Source organism: Hippocampus zosterae, chromosome 10 (genome assembly GCF_025434085.1).
Source record: "Hippocampus zosterae strain Florida chromosome 10, ASM2543408v3, whole genome shotgun sequence".
NCBI lineage: Eukaryota > Metazoa > Chordata > Actinopteri > Syngnathiformes > Syngnathidae > Hippocampus > Hippocampus zosterae.
This window is the reverse complement of record NC_067460.1, coordinates 3,051,818-3,064,601: the sequence shown is the minus strand read 5'-3', so window position 1 is coordinate 3,064,601 and position 12,784 is coordinate 3,051,818. Positions and strand designations below refer to the sequence as shown.

At 47.0% G+C, this 12,784-nt stretch overlaps 1 protein-coding gene across 1 annotated transcript; it reads left to right on the top strand.

Moving 5' to 3' along the window:
• The first annotated feature begins 7,181 nt into the window (after positions 1-7,181).
• On the top strand, positions 7,182-10,656 carry LOC127608516 (uncharacterized). The gene has a single exon (XM_052077634.1). The coding sequence runs from the start codon at positions 7,182-7,184 to the stop codon at positions 10,503-10,505; it is 3,324 nt and encodes a 1,107-aa protein (XP_051933594.1). The 3' UTR covers positions 10,506-10,656.
• The last annotated feature ends 2,128 nt before the right edge of the window (positions 10,657-12,784 follow it).

The following is a 12,784-nucleotide window of genomic DNA, read 5'->3' as shown; positions in this document are numbered from 1 at the left end:
GGTCCTTCTTGCGCGGAAGTCTCTCTACGGTTTTGTGTCGACATCATTTCGGATGACTACACTTGGTTCGATGACAACACTGGAGACGTTTTATTTTTACTAGGCCGCTACTACTGCACCGCTGAACTTTCATTGGCATGTCACCGCCTCAGTGCACCGTCACTGTCAGACGAACACAGAGAAGCTCTACCCGCTTTATGTATATGGACACGGAATCCGGTAACCTTCCACACAAAATAGTTCCAAACATCGTATTCAGAATCAGAATCAGAATCAGAATCATCTTTATTGGCCAAGTATGTAGAACACACAAGGAATTTGTCTCGGGTATAACACGCTGCACTAGTATCATCGTAAACAACAAAATCATTGAACAATTTTAGAGTAAGCAGTAGTTTTGTAGTACCATTTTGTGGTGCAAGAAGAGTGACTATGTCAGTGACTGTTTAAGGAGTTAATGGCTAGAGGGAAGAAGCTGTTTAAGTGTCTACTGGATTTGGTGCGCATGGATCTGTAGCGTCTGCCTGAGGGGAGTGGCTGAAAAAGGTGGTGGGCAGGATGCGGGGGATCCAGGAGGATTTTCCGTGCCCTTGTCTTGATTCTTGCAGTGTGCAAGTCCTCAAGAGTGGGTAGGGCGGTGCCAATGATTTTTTCCGCCGTCCTAACTGTCCGTTGAAGTCGGATTTTGTCCTTTTTTGTGGCGGCCCCAAACCAAACCGTGATGGAAGAACACAGGATTGATTCGATGACTGCCGTGTAGAACTGTCGTAGCACCTCCTGTGGCAGGCCATGCTTCCTCAGCAGCCTCAGGAAGTACATCCGCTGCCGGGCCCTTTTCAGGATAGAGATGGTGTTGACTTCCCACTTCATGTCCTGGGAGACTGTGATTCCCAGGAACTTGAAGGTCTCGACGGTTGACACAGGGCAGTTGGATAGTGTGAGGGGCAACTGAGGAGAAGAATGTTTCCTGAAGTCCACGATCATCTCTACAGTCTTGAGCGTGTTCAGCCCGAGGTTGTGTCGGCCGCACCAGAGCTCCAGCTGCTCCACTTGTTGGCGGTACGCAGACTCGTCGCCGTCTTTGATGAGACCGATGACCGTGGTGTCGTCTGCGAACTTTATGAGTTTGACAGCTGGATCTGTTGAGGTGCAATCGTTTGCGTAGAGAGAGAAGAGCAGTGGCGAGAGGACACATCCCTGTGGGGCTCCAGTGCTGGTGGTGCGTATTGATGATGTTGTTGCTCCCAGTCTCACCTGTTGTGTCCGTCCCGTCAGGAAGCTGAGGATCCACTGGCTGATCGTAGGGGACACACCGAGGTGGAGTAGTTTGGGCGTGAGGAGTTCCGGGATGATGGTGTTGAACGCAGAGCTGAAATCCACAAACAGAATCCTTGCGTAGGTCCCTGTGCTGTCGAGGTGCTTGAGGATGTAGTGCAGACCTATGCTGACTGCGTCTTCCACAGACCTGTTTGCCCGGTAGGCAAACTGGAGAGGGTCCAGCAGGGGTCCAGTGACGTTCTTTAGGTGGTTCAGCACAAGGCGTTCAAAGGACTTCATGACCACAGACGTCAGGGCGACAGGCCTATAGTCGTTCAGTTCCGATGTTGCCGATTTCTTGGGAACTGGGATGATGGTAGACTGTTTGAAGCAGGATGGGACCTCACACAGCTCCAGGGATCTGTTGAAGATCTGTGTGAAGACCGGAGCCAGCTGGTCAGCGCAGACTTTCAGGCAGGAGGGGGACACTTTGTCGGGCCCCGGAGCTTTCTTGATCTTTTGCTGCTTGAAGAGCCGTCTCACGTCCTGTTCGTGGATCTGTAGTGGAGAAAAAGAGGGTGGGGGGGGGGGGGGTAGGTAGAGTGGTTTCTGGTAGAGGTGGGTGTGAGTGGGAAATGGGGGTGTCCTTTTCAAATCGGCAGAAAAACATGTTTAGTTCATTAGCAAGACCCTTATTGTTCACTGTTTGGGGGGATGGCATTCTATAGTAAGTGATTGCTTTCAGGCCATTCCATACAGATGCAGAGTCGTTAGCAGAGAACTGGTTTTTCAGCCTCTCTGCATAGCTTCTCTTTGCGATGTTAATTTCCTTTGTCAATTGGTTTCAGGCATGTTTGTACAGTGCCCGATCTCCACTTCTAAATGCGGCCTCTTTCTCTTTCCTGAGTTGCCTAAGTTTGGGAGTAAACCATGGCTTGTTATTGTTGAAGGAACGGAAGGACTTCGTTGGTACACACATGTCCTCACAGAAACTGATGTATGATGTTACAGTGTCTGTGTATTCATCCAGTGTGCCCGTTGAAGTTTCAAAGACGCCCCAATCAGTGCAGTCTAAGCATTCTTATAGAGCTAGCTTTGCTTCATCTGTCCATTTTTTCACAGTCTTAACAACCGGTTTAACACGTTTGAGTTTCTGTCTGTATGTAGGTATTAAGTGGATTAAATTGTGGTCAGAAAGACCCAATGCTGCACGGGCGACCGATCGGTATGCATTTTTGATTGTTGTATAGCAGTGATCCAGAATGTTGCCTTCTCTGGTGAAACAGTCGATGTGCTGCTTATATCTGGGAAGTTCACGGTTAAGATGTGCTCTATTAAAATCGCCCAAGATGACCAGGGGTGACTCTGGGTATTTTAGTTCGAGTTTGTTTACTTGTTCGGCTAGCGTTTGTATCGCCGTGTTGGCGTTAGCTTGTGGCGCAATGTAAACACTGACTAGTAAAAAGGAGGTGAACTCACGTGGCGAGTAGAATGGCTTGCAGTTTAAAGACAGCGACTCCAGGTCCAGGCTGCAGTGTGCGTCGAGCTTCGTGACATCAGTGCACCATTCTTCGTTGATATAGAAGCAAATCCCACCACCTTTCGATTTCCCTGATAGCTCCGTGTCGCGGTCGGCCCGGAGAAGGCGGAAGCCGGGTAGTTGTAGCGCGGGATCTGGATGGCGGTCACTGAGCCAGGTTTCAGTATTCGACAGGCTGCCTGCTCTTTCTTCACCAGAGGCTCTTCAACCTAGTCTCTTAATTCTCTCCCAAAACAGTGTCTCCCGCTTGGTATACCTTAGCCTTCTCCGCTACGTACAATCTCAATGCACAGCTTGTAATGAAGGCTCTTGCTGGCAATCCGGATTGGAGTCGTTAGATACAATGCGAATGATTTCAGCTTGAGTCGAGCTGTGGACAATGTTGACAGGCTTGCATGCAGTAGCCATACATTTAGCTATGGCGTCAGCAAATTTGTTCTATGTCGTCTTATCCATTTTTTTCGCTTTGAAATTATCCATAGTGGTCTGTCATAGACGAGGGGGCGGAGTACTCACATCAGCTGTGTGCTTGGCCATTAAGTGGTATTTCAGACTCGACGTGCTGTGATGATAGCTCAGTTTACAACTGCAAAACATACAGGTAACTTTGGTCTTCTCAGTGGAGCAATCTGGCAGCTTTTTAAAAGTAAACTTTCCATTAATAAACTCTTTAAGTATCCGTTTTCGGTGTCTCGCACTGCCATGGCTGGCAAAACAAATGTGCGTTTTATGCAGTGCGCTTGTTGTTTTGTTTCTGGTTTATTTATAGAGCAACGTAACATCCACTGTGACGTGAGCCGCGTTAATCTTGCGAGAAAAAAAATTAATCCCGTTAAAATTCATTTAAATTAATGCCAATAAAAACGCTCTAATATATATACAGTATATATATATATATATATATATATATATATATATATATATATATATACACAGTGTATGTATATATATATATATATATATATATATTTTTTTTTTTCATTCATTCATTCATCTTCCTAACCGCTTGATCCTCACTAGGGTCACGGGGGGTGCTGGAGCCCATCCCAGCTGTCTCCGGGCAGTAGGCGGGGGACACCCTGAATCGGTTGCCAGCCAATCGCAGGGCACACAGAGACGAACAACCATCCACGCTCACACTCACACCTAGGGACAATTTAGAATGTTCAATCAGCCTGCCATGCATATTTTTGGAATGTGGGAAGAAACCGGAGCACCCGGAGAAAACCCACGCAGGCCCGGGGAGAACATGCAAACTCCACACAGGGAGTACCTCTGCACTGTGAAGCCGACGTGCTAACCACTGGACTACCGGGCCGCCCTATATATATATATATATATATATATATATATATATATATATATACATATATATAGATAGATAGATAGATATATAGATAGACCAGTTGGATGCAGTTTAACGTCTTACCCAGGACGGACACATACACACACATTACACACACACATATACACACATACCAGTAACCTGGTAGACGTTAAACTGCATCCAACTGGTCCTCCAGGTTACGTGTTGGGCGTGAGGTGCAGTGCTGGGAACAACAAGGATACTGTGCAGAACCCTCAAGCTTCCTGGCCTCTGGTAGAGGACCCAAGCTGAATGAGGGACGGACACCACCCGAGGGGTGAGATGAGGATTTATTTTGACCTTCATGATCATATCTTGTCAAAATTTGCCGGTAAATCCACTTGCCACGTTAGAAACACCCAGCAGCAAGCCAACTGGACACGTCACAAACTAGCATACAACCGGCTAGCAACGAGACCCGACAAAATGCCACCCAAACAGAGGCAAGACACAAAGCAGGAAGAGGATTCCCTGACCCTCACTCAAGTAAATGAAATACTCCAGCAACAAAAAGAACTTTTTACGGTGCTCTTGCAACAACAACAGGAAAATTTCAAAGGATTTGTCAAGATGATAATAGACTCAACAAACTCACGACTTGACACTTTTACCAGGGAAGTCCAAGAAATAAAAACCAGCATCAACTTTACCCAAAAAGAGGTAGACGACATTAAAAAAAATCTAATCTGTCAAACTGGCCATTCCAAAGACATGCAAACAGAATTCTACAAAGTATGTGACGGCATGCTTGTATTAACAGACAAGGTGGACTACTTGGAAGGACAGTCAAGAAGAAACAACTTAGTAATTGATGGAATTGAGGAACCGGGAGAAACGTGGACTGAAACAGAGGAAAAAGTTCAAAAAAATCCTTTAGGAGAAACTGCTGATACAGGGGCAAATTGAGGTGGAGAGAGCTCACCGCACAGGAAGACAAGACCCTGGAAGACCTCGACCAAGGCCAGTTGTGGTGAAATTTCTAAGATACAAGGACAGATCAAGGATCCTACAAAAAGCAAAATACTTAAAAGGCTCCAACATCTACATCAACGAAGACTTTACAGATGCCGTACGACAAAAAAGAAAAGAGCTCCTCCCAAAATTAAAAGCTGCACGTGACAGAGGGGAAACTGCCTACTTAAGACATAACAAACTTATTGTCCACCCCCGCACCAGGACTCCAACACAACAGGCTTGAGTTCAACACCATCAAGCAGCATACTGAGAATTTTTCACCACCCGACAATAAAAACTCTGACCCTACAGAAGCAGGAAATTCACATACCAAAAAACATGGACTTCGAATCCTTTGATGACCCTTCCAACCCTTTGATGACCTCCAACCCTACTGACCACAAGACGTTTGACCCTGAGAACAACTTGGACCCGGACAATAACTTTTTCAAGACCGACCGACCGCGAGCGAGCCAGCGACGACCGACCGTGAGGGAGCCAGTGATGACTCACCTCCGGAGATGGCTAGGACTTCCAAAGAGCCTGAGCAGCATCGCTCTCTACGGAAACAGCAACAAACTGCAACTGCCCTTCAAATCCTTGGAGGAGGAATTTAAGGTCACCAGAGCCAGAGAAGTGGTTCAATACAGGGACTCAAGAGATCCGAAGGTGGCTAAGGCTGGGATCCAAGTGAGGACTGGCGGGAAATGGAGGGCAGAGGAAGCGGTTGAAGAGGCAGATGCAAGGCTCCGGCACAGGTGCTTGACTGGAGTGGTCACACGAGGTCGAGCTGGGCTAAGATCCTTTCCATCTCCCCAGCTGAACACCAAGGGGAAGGAGGGGCGACGTCTTGTCCAGGACGAGGTGAGAGCAGCAGTGGAGGACACAAGAACCTGCAAGGCTGTGGGAATGAAACAACAGGGTGCTTGGACAAGATGGGAGAACGCAGTTGAGAGGAAAGTGACCTGGGCAGAGCTTTGGAAAGCAGAGCCTCAACGCATTAAATTCCTCATCCAGGCAGTTTATGATGTGCTCCCAAGCCCGTCAAATCTGCACACATGGGGCATAGCAGAGACACCGGCGTGCCCACTGTGCTCCAAGCGAGGAACCCTGGAACACATCCTCAGTGGCTGCACAAGGGCACTTGGAGATGGACGGTACAGGTGGAGGCATGATCAAGTCCTTAAGACTATCGCGGAAGCCATTACCGCAGGGCTGGCATGGGCTAAACAGTTCCGCCCCTCCAATAAAACCATCGCCTTTGTCAGAGCTGGGGACAAGCCTACCGCGGCCAGCAGAACATCATCTGCAGGCATCCTGACATCTGCAAGAGACTGGCAGTTGTTGGTGGATCTTGAAAAAAAGCTGAAGTTCCCCAGCCATATTGCAGTTACCACCCTACGACCTGACATTGTCCTCGTATCGGAGTCCACCAAACAAGCAGTGCTGCTGGAGCTGACAGTGCCGTGGGAAGATCGCTTGGAAGAAGCCTTTGAGAGGAAGCTCTCCAAGTACGCAGGACTGGTCAGCGACTGCCAGCTGGCTGGTTGGAGAGCAAGGTGTTTCCCTGTGGAGGTTGGTTGCAGAGGATTTGCAGCCCGTTCCTTGGCCAGAGCCTACTGTAGTTTAGGCATCGATGGAGAGAGGAAAAGGAGAGCCATCCGCAATACCACTGAAGCGGCAGAAAGAGCCTCAAGATGGCTGTGGCTCAAAAGAGGAGATCCATGGAGTCATGGTAGCTAGCTAGCTGTCTGGACACAAGCCGGGACTTGATCAACCCCGGCTGGGTCACCTGGAGGAGGGCGTCTGATAGTTGAAAGACCCGAAACGTCCAGTGAATCCAGGAACATCACTGATGATGTGTCCAGACTAGGCATCAGTAGATGTATGTACACAGCGAATACCCTGAGAGATCAGTGACAGCCAGGAAAGACTGGATGACAACCATGAAGAGCGTGGTGACGACTGGAGAGTCAGTGACAGCCCGGAGAGACGGCAACCGGGGCAGAACGGGTCAGCAACCCAATCTGCATCCTCTGAGAGGAGGGACCCAACCAAGCTACGATGAACTCAATGGAAAAATACCCCCAGGGGTGCCCGAGAGGGGGGGAGGATGAGCACCCCAGTCGGACGGACACAACGGCTACAGACCCAGGCAACGGACAATCGACTTTGAGTAAAACGTGTACATGCGGCAAAGTCTGCAAGAACATCCATGGCTTGAAGATCCACCGAGCGAGAATGAAGTGCCCGTTGGGAGCAGAAACAACACAATGCACAGGTGTTACACCTGGTGAGACGCAGGAGGTGCCAGGCCCGGAGTCACCCCACAGTGCCCAGAACCTCCACGTGTTGCAAACTAATCCCTCGAGCATCAAGTCTGAAACGAGGCGGATCAAATGGCCTGCAGCTAGCATGACCTCTCTCTGGAAGCAATTCGACGATGATGTCGACCAAATTCTGGAGGCTATGGCGAAGGGACACGCCGACGGGAAGCTACAAGCTATGACAGCAGTCATTGTCAGCTTCGCAGCAGAAAGGTTTGGCGAGGAGGAGAAGAAAAGCCCGGGAAGAACGTACGCAAAGAATCAAAGAGCGGTAAGGATCCACAACATCAGGCAGGAGATGAAAACGCTGAAGTCCCAGTACAAGGCGGCAGGACAAGAGGAACGCACTGGCCTGGCCCAGCTAATGTGCATCCTACGGAAAAAGATTAGAGTTCTCCGCCGTGCAGAGTGGCACCGGAGGCGGCGACGCGAGAGGGCATGGAAGCGTGCTGCTTTCATCGCTAACCCCTTCAAGTTCACGAAGGATTTGCTGGGGCAGAAGCGGAGTGGCAAGCTGGTCTCCTCGCAGGAAATCATAAACCAACATCTGAAGCAGACGTACAGCGACCCCGCAAGAGAGCAGGAGCTGGGAGAATGCAACATCCTCATAGACCCCCCTGAACCTGAAGAGCAGTTCGACATGTCGGAGCTGCAGCTAAAGGAATTCAGGGAGGTTGTCCGCAGAGCAAGGGCGAGCTCTGCTCCAGCACCGAGTGGCACTTCATACAAAGTGTACAAGAACTGTCCCAAACTCCCGCTGCGTCTGTGGACAATCCTGCGAGTCTTCTGGAGAAGGGGAAGGATCCCTGAACAATGGAGAATGGCTGAAGGGGTATGGATCCCGAAGGAGGAAAACTCCACTCAGCTAGACCAGTTCCGCATCATCTCCCTGCTGTGTGTTGAGGCAAAGGTTTTCTTCAGTGCTGTTTCCAAGCGGCTGTGTACCTACCTGGCAAAGAACTCCTACAACGATACATCCGTCCAGAAAGGTGGCATCTCAGGAATTTCAGGATGTTTGGAACATACCGGTGTGGTCACACAGCTTATTCGGGAGGCCAGAGAGAACAAAGGTAACCTATCAGTGCTGTGGCTTGACCTGGCAAATGCATTCGGCTCCATTCCACACAAGCTCGTCCAGCTCACTCTGACAAAGCATCATGTACCCAGCAGATGCAGAGATCTCATCGCTGATTATTACAGCAATTTCAGGATGAGGATCTCTTCAGGAGCAATGACATCCAGTTGGCACAAGGTGGAGATCGGCATCATCACAGGGTGTACTATCTCTGTGACACTGTTCTCGCTAGCCATGAACATGCTCACAAAATCTGCTGAGCCAGAGTGCAGAGGGCCCCGCACGAACTCCGGACAACGGCAACCACCCATCAGGGCATTCATGGATGACCTCACAGTCACGACAGAATCAGTCCCAGGCTGCCGGTGGATTCTGAAGGGTATTGAAAAGCTGGTGGCGTGGGCCCGGATGCGTTTCAAACCCGCCAAATCAAGATCTTTGGTGCTAAGGAAAGGGAAGGTGGAAAACAAGTTCCGGTTCACCATCTCAGGCACAGCCATTCCATCAATCTCAGAGAAGCCGGTCAAGAGCCTAGGGAAGGTTTTCGACTGCTCTCTGAGAGACACAAAATCTATCCAGTCGACATGCACGGAGTTGGATGGCTGGCTGAAATCAGTGGACAAGTCAGGCCTACCGGGGAAGTTTAAAGCCTGGGTATACCAGCACGGCATTCTTCCCAGGATCCTGTGGCCCCTCCTGGTCTACTCCGTCCCCATCTCGACAGTTGAGACCTTAGAGAGGAAGGTCAGCAGCCACCTCCGGAGATGGCTAGGACTTCCAAAGAGCCTGAGCAGCATCGCTCTCTACGGAAACAGCAACAAACTGCAACTGCCCTTCAAATCCTTGGAGGAGGAATTTAAGGTCACCAGAGCCAGAGAAGTGGTTCAATACAGGGACTCAAGAGATCCGAAGGTGGCTAAGGCTGGGATCCAAGTGAGGACTGGCAGGAAATGGAGGGCAGAGGAAGCGGTTGAAGAGGCAGATGCAAGGCTCCGGCACAGGTGCTTGACTGGAGTGGTCACACGAGGTCGGGCTGGGCTAGGATCCTTTCCATCTCCCCAGCTGAACACCAAGGGGAAGGAGGGGCGACGTCTTGTCCAGGACGAGGTGAGAGCAGCAGTGGAGGACACAAGAACCTGCAAGGCTGTGGGAATGAAACAACAGGGTGCTTGGACAAGATGGGAGAACGCAGTTGAGAGGAAAGTGACCTGGGCAGAGCTTTGGAAAGCAGAGCCTCAACGCATTAAATTCCTCATCCAGGCAGTTTATGATGTGCTCCCAAGCCCGTCAAATCTGCACACATGGGGCATAGCAGAGACACCGGCGTGCCCACTGTGCTCCAAGCGAGGAACCCTGGAACACATCCTCAGTGGCTGCACAAGGGCACTTGGAGATGGACGGTACAGGTGGAGGCATGATCAAGTCCTTAAGACTATCGCGGAAGCCATTACCGCAGGGCTGGCATGGGCTAAACAGTTCCGCCCCTCCAATAAAACCATCGCCTTTGTCAGAGCTGGGGACAAGCCTACCGCGGCCAGCAGAACATCATCTGCAGGCATCCTGACATCTGCAAGAGACTGGCAGTTGTTGGTGGATCTTGAAAAAAAGCTGAAGTTCCCCAGCCATATTGCAGTTACCACCCTACGACCTGACATTGTCCTCGTATCGGAGTCCACCAAACAAGCAGTGCTGCTGGAGCTGACAGTGCCGTGGGAAGATCGCTTGGAAGAAGCCTTTGAGAGGAAGCTCTCCAAGTACGCAGGACTGGTCAGCGACTGCCAGCTGGCTGGTTGGAGAGCAAGGTGTTTCCCTGTGGAGGTTGGTTGCAGAGGATTTGCAGCCCGTTCCTTGGCCAGAGCCTACTGTAGTTTAGGCATCGATGGAGAGAGGAAAAGGAGAGCCATCCGCAATACCACTGAAGCGGCAGAAAGAGCCTCAAGATGGCTGTGGCTCAAAAGAGGAGATCCATGGAGTCATGGTAGCTAGCTAGCTGTCTGGACACAAGCCGGGACTTGATCAACCCCGGCTGGGTCACCTGGAGGAGGGCGTCTGATAGTTGAAAGACCCGAAACGTCCAGTGAATCCAGGAACATCACTGATGATGTGTCCAGACTAGGCATCAGTAGATGTATGTACACAGCATAGATAACATATTTATAAATAAGATTGACCATAAAATGGAAAGTGGACTTCTCATTAATGACATAAGTGACCACCTACCTGTTTTTGCAGTTTTTGATAATTATTTCGATAGAAAAGCTAAATCTACAACTCGTATAACAGAAATAAGACTAAGAACCCAACGTTCCATCGATGCCTTTAAGCAAGACCTAGAAAAACAAAACTGGACCGAGGTCTACTCAAACGAAGACCCAAATACAGCGTTTGAAGTATTTCAGTCTACCATAATCTCCTTATATGATAAACATTTTCCATTAACTAAAGTCTCCAAAAAGTATAAAGACCCAAGTAAGCCATGGATAACGAAAGGCATATAAAACGCATGTAAAAAGAAAAACAATGTATATAAATTGTTTTTAAAATTCAGAACTGAAGAAGCAGAAAAAAATATAAGACCTATAAAAATAAACTAGTAAATATTATAAGAACCAGTAAAAGAGATGATTATCATGCACTATTAGAGCAGAATAAAGGTAACACACAAGAAATATGGAAAATAGTTAACCAAGTAATCAGAAATAGTCCTAAAAAAATGGATTATCCAGAGTATTTTATCAAAGGCAAAAATACTATTTTGGAAAAAACTGCAGAAATAGCAACTGAATTTAATGAGTATTTTGTCAACATCGGCAGTAACCTAGCAAAACAAATTCCTGATCCAACAAACCTTCCTGAAATAGATAGATACGTAGAAAAAAACTCCTCCACGATGTTCCTTACTGTTGTAAAACAAGAAGAAGTATCAAATATTATAAAAACTTTTAAAAATAAAAAGTCAACTGATTGCTTTAATATTGATATGACAATAATCAAGCAGATTATAGAATATGTAGTGCGACCTTTCACGCACATATGCAACCTGTCATTCAAAGCTGGTATCTTTCCATCAAAAATGAAAATTGCTAAAGTTATTCCAATCTATAAAAGTGGAGAAAAACATCTGTTTACAAATTATAGACCAATATCACTACTACCACAATTTTCAAAAATATTAGATAAACTATTTTCTCGCAGACTTGATAGCTTTATACAAAAGCATGCGCTGTTAAGTGAGAATCAATATGGCTTCAGGGAAAAACGGACCATATCAGTATGTGCAACTCAACAATAAAAAAACGAATCAACTGAAAATCACTCACGGAGTTCCTCAGGGGTCAGTGCTTGGTCCAAAACTATTCATCTTATATATAAATGATATCTGCAAGGTCTCAAAACTATTTAAATGTGTCCTATTTGCTGATGATACAACTTTCTACTGTTCTGGAATAAATCTGAAACAGCTCCTGATAACCGTAGAAAACAAATTAAAAAACTGGTTCGACAGAATTAAATTGTCACTTAACCTGAAAAAATCGAAGTTAATTGTTTTTGGCACAAGACCAATCAAACACCAAGCTTAAATTATGGTAAACTCAATTGAAATAGAAAGAGCGTATGAAACCAAGTTTCTCGGATTAGTAATAGACTCAAAACTATGTTGGAAACCACATATCGATAACGTAAAAAGAAAAATAGCCAAGACCGTAGGGATCCTCTACAAAACCAAGGAAGTGCTAAATAAGAGATCTTTGTACACATTATACACTTCATTATTATTACCATATATGACCTACTGTGTGGAAATATTGGGAAATGCCTGCAAAACAAACACACTCCCTATTCTCAAACTACAAAAAAAAGCAATTCAAATTATTCATAGATCAAAATATACAGAACCCACAAATCCACTTTATATCAAATATAATACGATGAAATTTTATGACCTGGTTGACTTTAAAATCGCCCCATTAATGTATAAAGCACACAATAACCTGCTCTGCCAAAACATTCAGAAGTTTTTCGAAATTCGAGTAAGCAATTATGAATTAAGAGGTACCAACTTATTCAAAAAACTCAAAACAAGAACAAACATCAAGCAAAGAAGTGTATCTAGCAAAGGTGTTAATCTGTGGAATAATCTCGAAACGGACCTAAAAATGAGTAAATCGCTTGCTTAGTTCAAAAACAAATTCAAAAAAATAGTACAAACAACCTACATCAATCAGAGTTAAAATGATAAATTCTAAACATTAAATATAATGATA